This window comes from Ahaetulla prasina, chromosome 1 (genome assembly GCF_028640845.1).
Source record: "Ahaetulla prasina isolate Xishuangbanna chromosome 1, ASM2864084v1, whole genome shotgun sequence".
Taxonomy (NCBI): Eukaryota; Metazoa; Chordata; class Lepidosauria; order Squamata; family Colubridae; genus Ahaetulla; species Ahaetulla prasina.
Genome location: NC_080539.1, coordinates 113,721,245 through 113,742,242, shown reverse-complemented (window position 1 = coordinate 113,742,242; position 20,998 = coordinate 113,721,245). Strand labels below are relative to the sequence as shown.

The 20,998-nt window shown below is 40.8% G+C and overlaps 1 protein-coding gene across 1 annotated transcript in view; it reads left to right on the top strand.

Moving 5' to 3' along the window:
- Positions 1-16,264, top strand: part of RFX6 (regulatory factor X6) — a 49,966-nt gene extending 33,702 nt beyond the window's left edge. The window contains exons 14-20 of the mRNA XM_058174401.1: positions 3,658-3,775; positions 5,686-5,808; positions 7,807-8,016; positions 8,133-8,648; positions 13,566-13,759; positions 15,946-15,965; positions 16,063-16,264. Of these exons, the coding sequence (XP_058030384.1) occupies positions 3,658-3,775; positions 5,686-5,808; positions 7,807-8,016; positions 8,133-8,648; positions 13,566-13,759; positions 15,946-15,965; positions 16,063-16,264 (1,383 nt within the window). The remainder of the gene's footprint in view (positions 1-3,657; positions 3,776-5,685; positions 5,809-7,806; positions 8,017-8,132; positions 8,649-13,565; positions 13,760-15,945; positions 15,966-16,062) is intronic.
- The last annotated feature ends 4,734 nt before the right edge of the window (positions 16,265-20,998 follow it).

The following is a 20,998-nucleotide window of genomic DNA, read 5'->3' as shown; positions in this document are numbered from 1 at the left end:
CCCTGTCCGGCCCGCGTGAGGCCAATCATAAACACCATAAAAAATAAATTGCACTGGTTCAATAATTGTTTTTCTGAGACGACTTCCGGTATCCAGCGGCAACGGACGTCTGGAAGGTTTCTCCTGCCTCCAGCGCCCGAATCCGGCCGCCGCCGAGGCCCTCAGGGGCCAGGTGTTCCGAAAAGGACACCTGCCGTACGGACGGCTCGCCAGGGGTCTCCCAGCCGATATACAGGACTGTGGGGACCGATGCTGGCGCGTCCTAGGCTTGGCGGGGTTCGGAGGCCACAGGCCGCGGCCATTATTTTGGTCGCCGCTTGCCGCTGTGCCCGTGACACCGGGCATTGGATTTATAACTGCAGCAGCCTGGTGGTGAACAGGGCACGGAGAAGAATTGAGGAGGAGAAGGAAGGAATATCGGTAAACGTGAGTGGAGTGCCCGGAGTGCGGGGGTTTTCTCCCGCGGTTGGAAGGAGCACGAGTTATTCTGGAGAGAGGAGAACTTAAAATAAGAAGATTACCGGTTTTGTGGAGCTCTGGAGAGAAGAGGTGATGGAGAAATTTAGGAGGGAAGGTTTGAGGCCCCCCCTCCTTCTGGGGAACAGTGGTGGCGTCCAGCTTCCGCCTTCACTATGAGAATTTTGATGACATCACTTCCCTTCGGCTTCCTGGTTGACTAACTGTACTCTGGACTCGTTGCTCCTGTGAGTGCCCCCTGGTGGATCCGGAGGAAATTACAAGGATACTGTGCTTGCCTGAGGATTTTGAATACTTTTTTTTCAAATGGCAAAAGGTCAGAGACCAACTGCTGGAGAGATGGAGAGAATTCTGGAAAAGTTATCCAATATGGACAAGAAATTGGATGATTTGCAAAGAGGCCAAACGGAAATAAGAGCAGAAATTGTGACTATCCAAAAGGATTTAAAGGATACTCAACAAGTCTCAGCAGAAAACAAGCAGAAAGTGGAAGGTCTGAGGGTGAGATGCGGGCAGTGCAGAAAAGAGAGGAGACGACAGGCAATGCTGTGCTTGGACTACAGATGGATAAAATGTCTTATTTCCTTAGGTTTCAAAATTTGGAAGAAGTGGACCAAGAAGACTTGAGAGATGTTGTGACTAAATTGTTGGGAGAATTTCTTGGGAGAGGTGTTGATTTCATGAATTGGGATGTGGATCGAGTTTATAGAGTTAATTCGCAATATGCACGCACGCATGCAGTTCCCAGAGAGGTTCATGTCAAATTTGTGAGAAGAGAGACGAGAGATGAAATTCTTAGAAAACATAGGAGTGGGGCACTGATTTACAGGGGCAGGGAGATAGCCATTCTGAGGCAGATTCCCAGACAGGTACGTGAAAAAAGAAAGAAATATTATTTTTTGTCAAGCAAATTGTACCAGAAAGGAGTGGGCTTGAGATGGCTGATGCCAGAGGGATTGATGATTTTCCGGGAGGGCATTACGAAAAAAATCAGTACAATTGTGGAGGCTACGGCCTATGTGGAGGAACACAAAGCCTTCCTGGAATCAGATGACCCAGGAATTGAAGAAGGGGAGGTTATAGATCATGGGGCTGAAGCGGCTGCCGCTGTTGCGGCCCTGGAGTTGGGTCAGGCTGAACCCAGAGTTCTGAGATCCAAAACTAGGAAGTGATAAAGATATTTGGGATTGTGTTGGTTTTCCTTATTTTCTTTTGTACGATATTCTGATTATTCTTGACTCTTCTTTATTACGTATTTAAAATTTGCAAACTTAGCTACTTCGTGTCACCTGCTTGCCTTATGGCTGTTGTATGTGTTAAAAAATTTGAGTAAAATTCTTATTTTAGATAAGAAAAATGAAAATTTACCATACCTGATATGTATTTGTATAAACCTTTTTTGACTAATAAAAACTTTTTGAATAAAAAAAAAAAATAATTGTTTTTCTTATTTAACCAATAGACCACAGTTTCACATAACCTAATATACATATTTACAGAGTGCTTTATTCTTCTGATTATCAGTACCAGCTATTCAAAATATTTAATTTAAGTATTTTACAATGAAAGAAAGTTGGTGGCCCTCTGACACAATTCAGGCTTCTCATGCGGCCCCTGATAAAAATTAATTGCCCACCCCTGCTGTAATAGGTTCTTTGCTTGTTTATTGCCTATAAGCAAGCTTTAACCTCTCTCCTTCTCACAGTAGTATTCACTGCGAGGACTTTGTATTTTCTTCCCACAAAAGATTCTGAACGTCCATTATTTAATTAAATACCAGCTCCCTATTCTTTCCCCAAGGTATAGTTCATAGCTGAGAATGCAGTTTCTGACTCCTGAGCTTATATCCCTGAACTCCATGCCAGTAAATTCCATGTTTTTTTCTTCCTTGTCAGAGAGTATTAAAGATCGTCATAGAAATTTTCTAGCCAGAGAAGGTAGATTCTACACATATTAAATAAAAAAAATCAAATGCAAATCCCCATTTATTAATAGGAAAGAAAAATGAGTTTGCTTACTTTTAGATAATTCCTGATATCTCATTTCATTTTGAGGCAACCACTCTCATTTCTTGTTCCACATTTTTTTTATCAGCATTTGCTTTTTATAACAAGTAGACTGTCAATCTTTATCAGTACTTCTTGTGGTCATTTTAAGCTTCTTTTTTCTTACCATCCATTGCAAAGGGTTTGAAATGCAAAATACCAGATTAAAATATTGAATTTCTTGATCACATATAGACATTCCAAATATTTTAAATATGCTATCATGTACCCTATGACAGAGCTGCTGGGAACACACAAATATTTACAAGAGGTATTAAACAAAATAGCAAAATAACAGAAATAATAACCCTATTGTTTGATTCATCAAGTTGTTGTTCCGTTGCTAACAAAAGGAAGCAGCCAGAAGGCCAATCCATTTATTTAACATTACTCAAAAAGTCACAGCTCTATTATTACGCCTGAGGCAAAGTGTTTTAAAAGCAACTCCTCTAAATTGCATGTGAACTCTCAATAAGATCCCAACCCATATTTTGAGAACTCCTTTGGGGTAGGAAATTTAGTTTAAAATTCCTGGTTGCTTAATACATTCTATAGGTATCCATTGGCTTGAAGTCTCAGGGCTTCTCTGTACCACATAGTTGTCACTACTATTTTTCTTTCCCTGAGCTATTTACTTTTTTCTGTTTAAATAAGTCCAATGGTGCACTGTTTTCGCATCATTGAGGTAAAAGTGTTTCACTCCCACTCCTAAATAGCCCAGTGGCTATTCATGGAGGGAGGTGGCTATGAATATGGTGTGAATATCTCTTTATGCAAATACACTATTCTTCATTAGTCAATATATGGTTTTTTAGGGAGGCCATCAGTGGTGGGTTTCTACCAGTTTGCCCCAGTTCGGGCAAACCGGTAGTGGTGGCAACAGGAGGCTCCGCCCACCCACCCTGACATCATCACGGACGCTCTGTGCACGCGTAGAAGCGCCGTGCACGAGCAAAGTGAGCACTCGCACACACGCGTGTGCGCAGTTCCAAACCAGGAGCAAAGGTAAGTGGAACCCACTGCTGGGGGCCATCATAGGAAAAAGATAAGTGAACTGATCTCAGGAAATGTTAACGCAATGACTGCTTTGTTCTAAAATATAAAAGATTCAAAAACAATATTTTTCTCCTTTTAGGCAAGCAAGCAGAATGGTCGGTCTCTAAAGAAGAGAGCCCAAGACTTCCTTCTCAAGTGGAGCTTCTTTGGAGCTCGAGTAATGCACAATCTCACTTTGAACAATGCGTCCAGTTTTGGTATTTGATTCTTCTCCAATTCTTATGTTTGTTTAAGGAATATTCCAGATGACGATTCTATTCTTATTAAGTCAGAGGACAGGCTCTCTTCTGATAAGTTAGTACTATCACTTTTCAGCTTCAACTAAGTTCTGGTAAACCTCTTTTTTTCCCCCCAGAGAAACAAAAAGTTAAAAATAGTTTTAAAGCAGTGCATGCCATCTCCAGAACAGTAAAGTAAATCTGCCTTTCATTCAATAAGTGATCTGTGCTTGCATTCAAAGGAAATTATTTCACACCACGTCTCAATTCCTGTGTTTCTGATTCAGTGGCATAATTAGATAAAAGAATCATAAATGCCAGATGGCCATCATGCTAGCATCAGTAGTTTAATTAGAGGCAGCCACAGTGTCAAGCACAGAAACATCTAGAAGTTATTCTTTTTATCCTTTCCAAACGGAATGTTGGAAAGAAATCCTATAAACAGGATCAGGATTGTGTGAGCAGTAAACTGTCAAGAAGCTGGCAAAAAGGAGGAGGAGGAGGAGCAGCAGCAGCAGCTGTTATGTTAAAAATGGATTGGGTCTGATGGGCTCTGTAGAGAAAACATTCTGGAAAATCTTCCCCCTGCATCCAAATGGGGGAGGAAGTTGGGTAGCCCTCAAATTGTTGGGAATACTTCCATTCTAAGCTCCTTTTCTCCCTCCCTTTGCGTCAAATGACCATAGGGCCAGTGTATCTCAATTTTAGCAATTTTAAGATTATCTAGATTTCAAATGGCTGGAATCTGGGAACTGAAGTCAAAACATCTTAAAGTTGCTAAGACTGAGAAACACTCCTATAGATAGTATGCAACTTATCATTTGTTCCCCAGTGCACATATATACACAAAAATATACTGTTGCACAAGAAGAGAGGACTGAAAAACAAAACCCTGGTTTGTTAACCAGAAAAAAAAAAAGAATAAATACAGCCTTTCCTATGATTGCTGGTGGTAAAGGAGTTGGAAACCACATGGTTTGCTTCCCCTGCCTTTTAAAACCTTTATTCTTTAAAATATTGTAGGTGTATAAACTTATTTAAGTTTAGACACCTTTTTTAAGACACCTTTTTCCTGTAAATCCCTTCCTGAAGCCCTACAAAATTAAAAAGTCCAAAGACATCAACAACTATGCAACCTGCAGCTCCTAAAAGAAAAATAATAATAATAAATGTGCAGCCCCTGTTAAAAAAAAAGGCCCTATTGATCGTCATGCATATTTATTTTCTTCTTCCTTTGAATCACACATTTTCTTGTTGTTACATCTTCATTCACAGAACAGGTTTATCATGTGGCAGGGATAAGTATGACTTCTCTGTCATAAACAGAACATGAATTTATCCCCATGCCATCCAAATCTTTTTTTTTATGAAAAAAGACCTGATTTTCATAATGGAGATGATTGTTGGGTGGGAGAGTTATGCAAACACTAGATGTTTAATAGAGAGGACGATATGCTGCCATATGTATAACAACTTTTAGAGTTCCTTATACATACAAATTTACAAATAGGCCATCAAAATTCTGTCAGCTTCTTTTTAATTGTTTAGCATTAGGAAAATGCAGCAAATCCATACTCCTGCATGGATTCAGTGTTATCATGTTCTAATGTAGGTCTGTTCAAGTATAAAGCATGTCTCACTTTCATCAGTGTCGTACTTTGATGTCATTGGTGGTCAAATAACTTGCAGGACAGTAAATATATTGAGTGAGGTGGGCCGGCATCAAGCAAGATTAGGGTAAGGAGTTAAGCACCGTTCTTTGTTGGTCTTAGTAGGTCACTGAAAGTCCAGCAATTATTTGTTTGTTTCACTTGCTCCTTGTGCAGTGTTGAGAGATGGTCAGCAAGATAAGGTTATGCACCATCTCTTCACTTTTCTTCCTGTGGCAGGTTCATTTCATCTCATCCGCATGCTTTTAGATGAATATATCCTGCTTGCGATGGAGACCCAATTCCACAATGATAAAGAACAAGAACTTCAGAATTTATTGGACAAATATATGAAGAATCTAGGTAACTGGAACTGGCAGTTTGCAATCTTTAGGGGTCTGAAGCCCAATGGGGTGTGCCTGTTTGTCTAATGTTAGGTGGACAAATGCCTAAATTGAGTGAATATTTGGATACACTTACATGTTGGTCTGTAGAGGAATAATGGTCTCATACATAACACTGTTATGCTTATTTCTGTAAATTTCTAGACAAATCATTCTAAATTCATGTGAACATTTAATAATATTCAAAATATTGTTTTACAAAGCAAGTCTGTTTAAATTCAATGGCATATAATCAATATTTTTGGATTATACTATTATTATTTAGATGTAATTAAAATGTGGGACACGGTGGTTCGGGAGCTAGGATGTTGAGCTTGTCGATCAAAAGGTCAGCAGCTCAGCAGTTCAAATCCCTAATGCTGCCATGTAACGGGGTGAGCTCCCGTTACTTGTCCAAGCTTCTGCCAACCTAGCAGTTTCGAAATGCAAGTAGAAAAAATAGGGACCACCTTTGGTGGGAAGGTAACAGCATTCCGTGAGCCTTTGGCGTTGAGTCATGCCGGCCACATGACCACGGAGACGTCTTCGGACAGCGCTGGCTCTTCCGCTTGGAAACGGAGATGAGCACCGCCCCCTAGAGTTGGCAACGACTAGCATGTATGTGTGAGGGGAACCTTTACCTAAAATGTTAAAATCCAAATTATCCGAACTCCAACAAATTTCTCCTCTTCAATAAACTGTTACAAAAGTTTTTATTATTCCTTCAAATGAAGTTATGACTTTGTTTCATACAAGGGAGGAAAATTTATTTTTCATATAATACGCTAAAGAAAACGCTTTCAAATTCTGTATGTTTTAGTATTTGGCCCAAACTATTACATATTTAATAGGCCAGAATCAGCATTTTACATATCAATGTGATTGAAGCTAATAAATGTCCAGTGCAGATTGTTGAAGAAAAATACTTAAAAGGTACAGAACAGAATAACAAAGTTGGAAGGGACCTTGAAGGTCTTCTAGTCCAACCCGCTGCTCAGGCAGGAATCCCTATACCATTTCAGAAAAATGGTTGTCCAATCTCTTCTTTAAAACCTGCAAAATAAAGGTAGTTTATTCTTTTATTTTTCAAAGGATTTTTAAAGCCCTTTCTTAAAAAGAAATAGCATTTCCTAATAGCTAGAAGTACAATCTGCAATACATTCTAGGCTTTATATCTGTGCTAATCATCTATTAAATGGCATCTTCATTACAATCTTTGTTATTGCAATGTTTAATCATATATAGCATCTTAATAATTTACACTGTTTAACAGATCTGTTATCATGGTAATCACTAAGTCTCATTCCTAAAATGACCTGAATGCATTTCTATTCTATATGGTTTATGCATATTTCTTTAGGTGAAAGTCACTGTCACTGCTTTCTAAATTACAACAGAATTACAACAGTCTCCTGAAACACCCTTCACTAAATTAGTGCTGCCCAGGATGCCAGATATTAGCTTCCATCCTTTTGCAACTCAAGACATCTGGAGGGCTGTAAATTAAGGAAGGCTGCCTAATCCATCCAGTCAGGAGCGGGTTTCAAAACTCATTGCTACCGGTCTGTCATGGGTGCACGTGATGCTTCTGTGCATGCACAGAAGTGTCTGGGCGGGTGGGCGGAGCCTCCCGCCGACGCTGCTAAGGCTCACCCAATCCGGGGCGAACTGGTAGTGACCCACCACTTCATCCAGTATTATTGATGACAAATATCTTATCTTCCTGTGTGGGTGTCCATTATTTAGGCAAGGGAAAGTAAAGGATGAAACCTGCGTGACAACGTCACCATGCAAATTGCTGCAACTTACATCCTTTTTGTAATATGTCAAGATGCAAGTATGTAATGGCGGCATTTGCACTGTGATCGCTATGCACAAATCAGCCTTAGGGCATCATATGCTGCAGATGCAGACGATGGAATTCTGACTTGTTTCCTGGTCTATGTCTCATACTACCAAACCTTTGTTATTTTCACAGATGCCAGTAAAGCCACTTTTACAGCATCCCCCAGTTCTTGTTTCCTAGCAAACCGCAACAAGGCTGCTCCAATTGCTAGTGATGCCTCAGTGAAAAACGAATGCCTGATGGAGCGAACCTATTTCTCTTTATCATCCGGTCAACATAGTAGCCTATCGTCCGGTTTGAATCCATGTCCTGCAGGTGACAGTGAGAATATGCAACCCACAGGTAGGAAACAAAGGAGATGCTTGTTCTTGATCAGTTCTTTTTTAAGTTGCCAAAAGGCATCTGACTGTTGCTTATTCCCTGGCTGTAGAAAAAAAAAAATCTGTTTGTTTTTCCAGGTCAGACCAACCTCTCTCAGAGCACTGCCCACCTTATCACTCCACCCATTTCTCCAGCCATGGTCAGCCGAGGAAGTGTTATCAACCAGGGACCGATGGCTGCCAGACCATCCAGTGTAGGCCCGTCATTATCTGCACAGTCGCACTGCTCTTCTTATTCTGAATACCTCTACCAGACAGTGCCACAAACGAATCAGAACTTCTATGGAGCCGGTGCCAGCTACCCAGCCATGTTCAGGGCCCAGACTCATCCACCTTCGGGACCCTGTCCCCAGAGGGCAGAATCTAGCCTCTGTCCAGCAACCAATGAGCAGCAAAGTTTCTCCCGGAACTACTTCAATAACAGCTGTGCTGTGTCTTCATATAGTGCCCGCTCCCTTCCTCTCTACGGAGCCTCTTCCGCTGCACAGGACACACATTGTATGCAATTTTTGAACAATGGGAGTTGCAGCTTTGTGAACAACACCACAACAAGTTCTTGTCAAGGATCATCATATTCCACAGCTGCTTCTAATGGTATTAATCCTTTTTCAGAATTTTACTTTATTGGCTTTGCTCTACAGTTTAGTCTAGTGTCCTTGTAGTCCTTGGACTAGTTCACATGTGGATTTTAACTTTGTGTCAGCACCCACAGATATTTTTAAAGACACCCATTTAGTGAGCAATTAATGCAGAGATATGATAAAAATTGAGAAAAGAATAAGAGTTAATGGATCCATCTCATGGGTTTATGTGAAAATGTAGCCAACAGATAACATACAGTATACAGGTAGTTCTGCAGGATATTGCAACAGTCACAACTACGAAATTAAGTCCTCATCAATCAGCACCATGACAATGTCAAATGGTTGCTGAATGAGTACTTATTAAACAAGGATTACCTGTACTAGAGTATGTATTCATCACATTTAATAGTGAATATTTCAGTTTAGTGTTAGTAATAATCACATTTGTGATACTTTGCTGTGTAGTTGATCATTCTAATATTATTTAGAGGTACACATAGTTAAGCCAGAAAGACTGTTTCATGACAGCATCTAAATACTTTCTCCATCTCCTCCATCTCTGTAATCAAAGTCAGCGTCCATCAGTGTGGTTGGTTTTTGTATCTTCTGTTTTCCAACTTTACATCCATTGCATGAAGTGGATTAAAAATTTGATTTTGTAAGACAGTCTGTTATTAACACAGCTGCCTGCAATTACTGCAGGTTCTAGTCCCACCAGGCCCAAGGTTGATTCAGCCTTCCATCCTTTATAAGGTAGGTAAAATGAGGACCCAGATTGTTGGGGGCAATAAGTTGACTTTGTATATAAATATACAAATAGGATGAAGACTATTGCTTAACATAGTGTAAGCCGCCCTGAGTCTTCGGAGAAGGGCGGGATATAAATGCAAATAAAAATAAAAATAAAAATAAATATTTAAGGTTTAAACTGTTGCCAAATATCTCCTGATTGATACGATGAATGCTGTAATTAAAAACTTCCCAAAATGATACATCATGGCAATTCCTTTCTGCTAGAAAGTCTAATTATCTGTATTCTGAAAATCCTCATTTCTTCTGATATCAAAATATAAGAATATTATCTAATATATATAATATGGCAATTCCTTTCTGCTAGAAAATCTAATTATCTGTATTCTGTAAATCCTCATTTCTTCTGATATCAAAATATAAGAATATTATCTAATATATATAATATGGTCAAGATCCTCAGAGCTCGGGCCTCGGCTGATGCTCTGCAATGCCCGGTCCGTGGTTAATAAGGCTCCCTGATTTGCGATCTGATTCAGGGGAGTCCGGACCTTATGGGCATTACAGAGACCTGGTTGGGCACAGAAGGGGTGTACCCTGGTAGAACTGTGCCCGCCGGGTTTCTGTGCATTCCATCAGCCGAGGCCCAGGGTAGGGGTGGCGGGGTGGCGGTTGTGATTAGAGAGAGTCTGGAGCCAAGGGAGTCCACTGTTCCTCAGATAGCTGGCTGTGAATCCTCCTTGTGAAGTGGGGCCATCGTAATCAGATGGGGTTGTTGATCACGTACCTGGCTCCTTGCTGCGTGACTACAGCCCTACCTGAGCTACTGGAGGTGCTTGCTGGCGTGGCGGTTGAGATCCCCAGACTTTTGGTCTTGGGAGATTTCAACTTGCCATCGGCCGGCTTGTCATCAACAGTGGTTCAGGAGTTCCAGGCCTCCATGACGGCCTTGGACCTGATTCAAGTAACTGATGGCCCTACACACATCGGGGGAGGCACGCTAGACTTGATTTTTATCTCTGGTCAGTGGGTTAATGATCTGGAATTAGGAGATATAGTGAAAGAACCATTGTCATGGTCGGATCATTTTCTCCTTCGCCTAGACTTTCGAACCGCTGCTCACCACCGCAGGGAGACGGAGCCGATGCGTTGGTTCCGTCCCAGGCGCCTGATGGACCCGGAGAGGTTTCTGACGGAGCTTGGGCCGTTTCCTGAGGATCTTACCCACGGCACGACTGAAGAACTAGTTGCGGCTTGGGATCGGGCCGCGGCTGGGGCTTTGGACCGTGTCGTGCCTTTGCGGCCTCTGACCCGGCGCAGATCTCAATTGGCTCCCTGGTTCTCCGGGGAGCTGAGAGAGATGAAACGCCGGAGAAGACGCCTAGAGAGTGTTTGGAGGTCCAGCAGGTCCGAGGCTGATCGGACACTAGTGAGGTCCTTTACCAGGACTTACCTAGTGGCAATGAGGGAGGCGAAACGCTCCTACGTTTCCACCCTCATTGCGCCGGCAGATAACCGCCCGGCCGCCCTGTTTCGGGTGACCCGTTCCCTCCTTCAACAAGAGGGGCGGGATGACCCCTTGCAGGGTCGAGCCGAGGAGTTTAACGGTTATCTATACGATAAAATCGTTCAGCTTCGTGATGGTTTGGACCATGATTGCGATGATTCAGCTGAGGTGACAGAGACTCGTCTTGTTGAGGTTATTTGGGATGAGTTTGATTCTGTGGCTCCCGAGGACGTGGACAGGTTGCTAGGGAGGTTGCATACGACCACGTGTTTACTGGACCCGTGTCCTTCCTGGTTAGTACTGGCTGCTCAGGAAGTGACACGAGGCTGGTTCCAGGGGATTATAAATGCTTCTTTAGCTGAAGGGGTTTTCCCCGCCGCCTTGAAGGAGGCGGTGGTGAGACCTCTCCTGAAGAAGCCTCCCTGGACCCAGCTATTTTGGGAAATTATCGTCAGTCTCCAACCTTCGCTTTTAGCGAAGGTTGTAGAGAGTGGTTGCATGGCAGCTTCCCGGCACCTGGAGGAAGCTGTCTATCTAGACCTGCTCCAGTCCGGCTTCCGGCCCGGTTATAGCACGGAGACGGCTTTGGTCGCGTTGGTGGATGACCTCTGGAGGGCCAGGGACAGGGGCTGTTCCTCTGCCTTGGTCCTATTAGATCTTTCAGCGGCTTTTGATACCATCGACCATGGTATCCTGCTTCGCCGGTTGGAGGGATTGCGAGTGGGAGGCACCGTTTATCGGTGGTTCTCCTCCTATCTCTCTGGCCGTGCGCAGTCGGTGTTGACAGGGGGGCAGATGTCGCCCTCGAGGGGCCTCACTTGTGGGGTACCCCAGGGGTCGATTCTCTCGCCTACCCTGTTCAACATCTACATGAAGCCGCTGGGCGAGGTCATCAGTGGGTTCGGGGTGAGTTATCATCTGTACGCTGATGACACTCAGCTGTACTTTTCCACCCCGGACCACCCCAACGAAGCGGTCGAAGTGCTGTCCCGGTGCCTGGAAGCCGTACGGGTCTGGATGGGGAGAAACAGACTCAAGCTCAATCCCTCCAAGACGGAGTGGCTGTGGATTCCGGCACCCCGGTACAGTCAGCTGCATCCGCAGCTGACTGTTGGGGGCGAGTTAGTGGCCCCAAAGGAGGTGGTTCGCAACTTGGGCGTCCTCCTGGATGGCCGGCTGTCCTTTGAGGAACATCTGGCAGCCGTCACCAGGAGGGCTTTTACCAAGTTCGCTTGGTTCGCCAGTTGCGCCCCTTCCTTGACCGGGATGCCTTATGCACGGTCACTCACGCCTGGTTACGCCTCGGCTGGATTATTGCAATGCTCTCTACATGGGGCTACCCTTGAGGTGCACCCGGAGGCTGCAGTTAGTCCAGAATGCAGCTGCGCGAGTGGTAATGGGGGCCGCTCGAGGGTCCCACGTAACACCTCTGCTCCGTAGCTTGCACTCGCTTCCTGTGGTCTTCGGTGCGCTTCAAGATCCTGGTTACCACCTTTAAAGCGCTCCATGGCTTAGGACCCGGTACTTACGAGACCGCCTGCTGTTACCGTATGCCTCCCATCGACCAGACGCTCTCACAGAGGGCCTTCTCAGGGTGCCGTCCGCCAAACAATGTCGGCTGGCGGCTCCCAGGGTAGGGCCTTCTGTGGGAGCACCGACGCTCTGGAACGAACTCCCCCCTGGCTTACGTCAAGTTCCTGATCTTCGGACCTTCCGTCGTGAGCTAAAAACATACTTATTTATTCAAGCAGGACTGGCATAAATAGTGATTTTAAATTGGGGTTTTAGAGATTTTAAACATTTGTAAATTTTTTTAATTTTTAAATTATCGGCCATTTATTAATAGTTTCTTTTAATTTCTTTTAATTGTATATACTCTGTATTTTATTTCGGCTGTACACCGCCCTGAGTCCTTCGGGAGAAGGGCGGTATAAAAATCTAATAAAACTAAACTAAACTAAACTAAACTTTATAAGGTAGGTAAAATGAGGACCCAGATTGTTGGGGGCAATAAGTTGACTTTGTATATAAATATACAAATAGGATGAAGACTATTGCTTAACATAGTGTAAGCCGCCCTGAGTCTTCGGAGAAGGGCGGGATATAAATGCAAATAAAAATAAAAATAAAAATAAATATTTAAGGTTTAAACTGTTGCCAAATATCTCCTGATTGATACGATGAATGCTTTAATTATAAACTTCCCAAAATGATACATCATGGCAATTCCTTTCTGCTAGAAAGTCTAATTATCTGTATTCTGTAAATCCTCATTTCTTCTGATATCAAAATATAAGAATATTATCTAATATATATAATATGGCAATTCCTTTCTGCTAGAAAATCTAATTATCTGTATTCCGTAAATTCTCATTTCTTCTAATATCAAAATATAAGAATACCTTATCTATAAATGTAAGAAATATAAGTGTTACATAAATATAAGAATAATTATATCTTTAGCTGGAAGAGCATCTTTGTCCCATATTTATAACAATACAAAGGCACATGCAACATGAAAGTTTAACTTCTTTAGTTTTTAAAAAGAAATATTAAAAGGATTTAATAATTTAAGCTTTATTTTTAAAAAACCTAAGATTTACAGTGCTTATACAATATTGTCTGTTGTTCTAGATGTTTACTCACTGATTGTCAACCTCCTGTTAACAGGGTTCTATGGAAATAATACAAACTATTCAGATTCCCACAGATTTGAGTCATTGGTAGATCAGCACGTTTCTGTCATCAGCAGCGTAAGCAGCATCCGCCCGTTGCCTCCATACAGTGACATTCATGATTCACTCTGCATCCTAGAAGATACAGGAAGGAAACAGGGAGCATCTTATTATCCAGATGCCTCAATTGCTGGCCAGAACTCTATAAGTAAGTAAAACTAAAAAGGGTTATGGTGGCATGGATGCCTGCTTCTTTTGGATCCATGCCAGGGGTGAAATCCAGCAGGTTCTGACAGGTTCTGGAGAACCCGTAGTGGAAATTTTGAGTAGTTCAGAGAACCGGCAAATATCACCTCTGGCTGGCCCCAGAGTGGGGAGAGAATGGAGATTTTGCAATATCCTTCCCCCAGGAGTGGGGTGGGAATGGGGATTTTGCAGTAGTCTTCCCCTGCCACGCCCACCATGCCATACCATGCCCACCAAGCCACACCCACAGAACCGGTAATTAAAAAAAATGTATTTCACCACTGATCCATGCCTAGGATGAATGTGAAAGGGAGACAAACTGTGTTAGTTAACCAAGCTCACAATCTCCACATAGCAGCCAAAGATACCTAATAATTCCTTAACTATTAAGCTGAAGAATAAAAAAGCTAAGGATCTCCAGTTTAGTTTTAGTTTACTTTATTGACTAGCCCTTGGGCCATATCAAAGTGCAGAGTTCCAAACACAAATTATTACTAAAATCTGATTAAAAACAATTTAAAATGAAATTGGAATAAAATACGATTTAAAATAAAATTGGAATTATAAAATACAATAATTTAATATAGAGATAAATAAAATATGATAAAATTCTATTTTGGTATCACCCCTACAATCTACCCCAATCAGTCCCACATATGCTGATCTCAACCGAACCATTTTGCTTAAGTTCTGTGCTGTGTTAAATGTTATTTTCAGATTCTGGCTGCACATGAGATAAGTTGTTTTGATATGGGGATCCCAATGGGTCATTCATTTGGAATATAGACTGTGGTACCTGTTTCTCACCCTCTTATACAGACAACAATCAAATAGGGTGTGAGCCAGGTTTTCTACCTCTGCTGTTCCGCAAATGCAGAGATGTCCATTGTAGGGTATAGAATGGAATCTCCCATATCTGACCATTGTGTCAAGCAGTTTGAATCTCGCTCACATAGGTATCTCCCTAAGATGTTTTGGCAGTTGTAGCTAAAAATCAGGTGCCTAAAAAGAATAAATGATGCTGCAGATTGGTATTGGCCGGATATACAATAAAAATATGTGAATCTGCTTAAAAGCCTCCTTAAAAATGATATTCAATAAGATATATTTGTTCTGTTTTAATGAAGTCCCTTTGCTATGTTAAATCTTCTCTGTGTTTCACCCAGTAGAAGACTTTAGTGACCTAAAGAATTGTTAAAACCAAAAAAGAGTTTAGTGGTGTCTGCAGAACAAAGAAACGAAACTTTCATACACAGGCTCACATCAGGAAAGTTAGTGACACATAGTAATGATCCCTTTGCTTATTTGTACTCCCTGAGATTATTACACAGAAACACATTTTCCTGTTTCAAAAAAAAAAAATTAACAAAGCAGCTGACTTGGGAATTACTAAAACTGTTACAGATACTCCTCAACTTACAACAGTTCATTTAGTGATCGTTCAAAGTTACGACGACACTGAAAAAAGAGACTTATGACCATTTTTCACAGTTTTTCAGAGTCACAATACCATTCATGGCATCCCCATGAATATTTGTATCAAAATTCAGACGCTTGGCAATTGACTCATACTTATGACCATTGCATTGTATCCCAAAGTGATTTGATCACTTTTTGTAATCTGTTGAGAAGCAAAGTCAATGGGGAAGCCAGATTCACTTAATTCTGGCTAGAAATGTTGTAAAATGGGACAAAATTCACTTAACAAATGTCTCATTTAACAGAAATTTTGGGCTCAATTGTGCCAGAAATTGTGGCTGCAAGTTGTGGACTATCTGTATTAGATTACATTCCTCAATTAAGTGCATAATTAATGTTAATTTTTTTGGATGTTAGAACAACAGAGTTGGAAGGGACCTTGGAGGTCTTCTAGTCCAACCCCCTGCCTAGGCAGGAAGCCCTACACCACTTCAGACAAATGGTTATCCAACATCTTCTTTAAAACTTCCAGTGTTGAAGCATTTACAGCTTCTGCAGGCAAGTTGTTCCACTGATTAATTGTTCTAACTGTCAGGAAATTTCTCCTTCGTTCTAGGTTGCTCCTCTCCTTGATTTGTTTCCATCCATTGCTTCTTATTCTACCCTCAGGTGCTTTAGAGAATAGCTTGACTCTCTCTTCTTTGTGGCAGCCCCTATCTTGTCATATCAGGTTTAAGAAAGGAATTCCAGATTGGAGGGTGATCTTACTAGAATGTATTTAAAGTTCTGGAATATTTTCCTCTTTTTTTCTTTTTTAGAAAAGAAAGAATAACTCTTGTCATTTTCTTTATAGCTTCAGAAATGCTGCCTGCTCTGCCTACAAGTTCCTCTGAATGCATGTATGGCCATTCTCGTCAGTGCGCTTCTCAGGAACCAATGGACTCTTCTGGACAAGCTAACAATGAGATGGTGTCATCCTTACCACCGATTAATATTGTCTTCATGGGAACGGCTGCTGGAGGCACCTGACTTTTAGCTCTCACTTACTTCCTCCACTTAACAACTTTTTTTCATCTGGAAAGTTTTACAAATTTGTTTTTGAAGAGCATCCAGAAAGATTTTACAGTTAAATAATATTGGACTACATCTGAGTCTGAGTGCAAATTATTTCTTATATGTAAATGAGAATATACTTGCAAAGTGGTTTTTTTATGTGTCTCTTCTTATTGCTGACTGGGTTTAAATGCACATTTAGAGAATTTCTATCTTTCCCCTCATAGAATGGAATGGAATGGAATGGAATGGAATGGAATGGAATGGAATGGAATGGAATAGAATAGAATAGAATTTTTTATTGGCCAAGTGTTTGGATAAGGAATTTGTCTTGGTGCATACGCTCTCAGAGTACATAAAAGAAAAGATACGTTCATCAAGAATTCTAAGGTACAACACTTAATGATAGTCATAGGATACAAATAAGCAATCTTTCCCCTCATTGCAGTTTAAAACAGTAATTAAACAGTGTTTCATTCTTCCAGCAAAACCAATAACTCCTCTTTCTCTCATCACAATTTTGCTGTCTTCTCTCTTTGACACACAACCTACATTCTGGAAACTCTTTGGATGGCACAGGTGCACCTGACAATGGTATCTACTCCAGACTTAGAAACATAGATGCACTTTCATGATACATTTGGTGAGTTTTTCCCAGCCCAGCACCCTCCTGATGGACAGGAATATAAAATCAGTTTTAGATGGACAGGAATATTAAACAACTTTAACCTGCCTGGGAAGGATTTAGGATGTTGTTTGGCAGATTTTGAAGCCATCAAATTAAGAAAGCTTATCCTAAATTATTTCACAATACTAAGACAAAGCATATTTTGTGATTTTGCTCCCAAGTAACAACCATTGCCCTTCTTCCCATCCTATCTGAATTAACCTGTTTCATTCGAACTCCCCCCAGGACTTCGTCAACTTCCGGACCTCCGAACCTTCCGTCGCGAGCTTAAAACACATCTATTCATCTGTGCAGGACTGGATTAGATTTTAAATTTTATATTGGTTTTAATGGGTTTTATTATTTATATTGTTTTTAAAAAATTGGGCCATGTAGAATAAGCTTTTTAACTGTTATTTTACTTTGTATTTATATGTACCTTTTTATTTGCCTGTGAACCGCCCTGAGTCCCTAGGGAGATAGGGCGGTATACAAATACGATAAATAAATAAATAAATAAATAAATAAATAAATAAATAAATAAATAAATAAATAAATAAATAAATAAATTGAATAGTTATCAGTTCTCCAAATGTCATGCCTTAAGGAGAAGGCAGTGACAAACCACTTCCAAAAAAATATTGCTAAAAGTAATATTTAATTGCTTAATTACAAATCGGCAAAATAATAATAATAACAATGATGATGATGGATGATGATGATGTGCTGATGTAAGGAACCTGGGTAACTACCTATATATACTTTATTTTATGTTACATTATTCTAACATTTTGTAATCTATGGTTATTATGGACATGGCAACCGTAGTTCTCCCAATTTGCTAATTTTTAGAACTTTCCTTGTTAGATAGGCCTTCTAATCAGAATATGTGTTGTTCACTGTGATTTCATGATTTAATTTTATTGTTACCCCATATATTACCTACATTTTGCCCCTTTTCACTTCCTCTCTTGGTCAGGAAGTTTCACTTCCTCTCTTAGCCAGGATACCTTAGTCCAGTGGGGAAATCCTATCGGTTCAAACTGGTTCGGGTGGACCGGTAGTGATAAAAGCTACTGGATTGGCGAACCAGTAGTAAAAAAAAGCTACCAGTTGGTCCGAACCGGTATTTCCAACGATCAGCTTTCTGCAGGAAATCCTGCTTTCTAGTGAATCTAAGTAGTGCCGTACAGCTGTTCCCCCACCCCACTGTTCTACTTACCTTATTAAGCATAACAGAAATATTCATATCGTTATGAATAATTTACCTGTGGAAGGTTTCATTTATGTCTTTTTGTTTATAAATGTGTTTTTAATGTATTTCAGTCTTTTTACTTGCAGAACTGCCATGAGTTCAGTAAAGCCTCAAAAATTCAATATTCAAATGGGTCAATTTGCACCCAGGAGAAGATATGTGGAATCTCTTCCCCTCTCTCTCTCTCTCTCTCTCTCTCTCTCCCTCCCTCCTTCCCTCCCTCCCCCCTTTCTCTGCATTATGAATGAACTCGACAATCAAACTCAATTTTCAAATTGAACTTTTGTTTCTGTCTATATAAAATAATTTTATGGCAGAATTTAGGAGTTTCTCAGATTTCTATGAAGGGTTAGGGTTTTTCTGCTATTTCTAAGCACTCTGCAAGAAGAATGTATGCCAATGGACTTGCATTGCTGTGGATGTTGTCCTATAGAATATTCAACGGCAAGTTGTCTTTTTTTCTTTTTTCAAAATTTAAAACCTCATGAGTCTTATTTGCTTTAGCAACCAATCCATATTCCCCAACCTCTGAACAAGTAAAATGAATATACTTGTGAATTGTTTTTTTTAAGCCACTTCTATTTATTAAAAGCAGTGCTTTCTTGTCTTGTATATACTTTCAATTTTGTAAAATCAAAAAAAGCAGTAGTTAATAGACATCTGTTCTTTTTATTTATTTGAGTTGCAGAATTTGCAATTCTGTTTGCCAGGTTGTCAAATCTATGTGTTCTACCTCCTACAGAAATGTTTACAAGGCCAGTTTTTCAAACCCCCAAAATGAAATTTATATTGTCTAATCTTATGGATTAAAAATCTCATTTCAAGTATTACCGGTAATTGAGTCACAACCTCATTTGTCCTTTTGCCATTATCCGATTGGTTCAGCCTCTCTTTCCCATGATAAATAAAATGCCAACTTTGCATACTGAGCTTGCTTGTACGTGTGGTACATTTACCACATCTTAGAAATCACAAAATTGCGAGGATGCACAAACTATATTAGAAACACATTTATACTCATTCTTAACTGTATATGAATACATTTTAGTTTCCACAATGTGCTCAACATTCAGAAATGAGATGAAATATTTATCAAACCAGTTATCAAATACAGAACGAACACAACAAAGGTTAAATCTCAGAAGCAGCATAGAGGAAAATAGAGTTCCTATTTAATCCACAATAAAGACATTAGGATGTATAATATTATTTTATAAACTGTTATATATTAAGCATATAAAATGCAGGGTATTTTTAAAAATGCAGGGTATTTTCACAAATACAATAGTATTTTAGACCCTGGAAGAGACAACTGAATCTACCAGAATGACTTATTCTACTAAACTATTGGCACAAGGAGATCTGCTTCCTGTCCTCTCAGCTTAGTTGATTATTATCCTTGATCAAATAAAAGGCCACATGTTCAGACTGCCCTTGTGCTCTGGTTGCTATAGAAAAGACAGATACATAGTTAAATTCTGCTTTTAAAAAGAGATTGATTTTGAGAGCTTTTTTGTATTCATTGTGTGCTGTATATCTTTGCACGAGAAGCAAGTTAATAGAGAATTTCTCCCATTGCATCAGGGTTTTAGTTCACCTCCTCATTGGATCAGAAGGTAAAAAAGGAAAAAGTAACACAACACTCATATGTGCAGAACCGTGGCCAAGCAACTGTATAGAAATAAATACCTATGAAACAGAAATGCAAAATGTGCATTGATTCTGTTTTATGTTAATATCATTTTCATGCCAAATAAAGGGCCCTTATCAGTAGGATAAGTCTCTGAAAATTGAACTGAACCAAATTTCAGAGGGGTAAGTTGGAAAAGATTGGATTTAAAATTAGTTGATCTAGGTGGGGATGCCCTCTCCCAAAGAGAATCCAGAAAAGAATTCCTCAATGGATTTTTCGTTTTAAAATAATATATTCATTTTATTTCTAAAGCCACCCAATCACTAAGCAATTCAAGAAAGTGTACAAAAGTGCACTTCCAATTACCCCATCACAATTTTGGAGTGGCATGAATGAACCACTATAGGCCCATGATGGCAAACCTATGGCACAGGTGCCACAGGTGGCACACAGAGCCATCTCTGCAGGCACGCGAGCCGACGCCCAGGTTAGCTCCACTGTGTATGCCCGCATGGTTCCTGCCAGCCCGCTGATTTTTGGGTCTCTGCCGCACATGTGTATGCGCGTGGGTGGGGGGGTGCGGCACCCCCACGCCCCATTTTTGGTCCCAAGAGGCTTGGGGGAGGCCTGCTAGCACCAAAATGGGGGTTGTGCATGCATGCGAGGGGGGAGCACGGGAAGATCATGTGTGTATGCGCATGGGGCAGAGCCTGCAGGGGGAGCATTGCATTATGGGTGTCAGCATATGCGCGCGACACCATTAGACACTTTTCGCCCACTACAAAAGCAATTTCATGGTGCATATTCCTACACCAGTTTCAAAATGAAGTTTTTCCTGCTTCAGAAGTTGCTGTCCTATTTACTTGCAATGAGTTATTTTGTTCTAGAGTCCAACTTCTATAATTTGATTGGTTGCTTCACAGATTCAGGAATGGTCCCTCAACTGAATCAATGGGTTGTCATTCTACAGCTTCTACAACTAATCTAAGCAACGGTGTTGCAAATTTATCTATGTTTTGTAATTTTTATTCTGCCTTTATTACTTTATATGTCAGTCAAGGCAGGGAATGTATCAATGCTCCTTCCTTCTCCTATTTTCCCCACAGCAACCACCCTGTGAGATGAGATGAGCTGAAAGAGAGTGACCAATCGGCT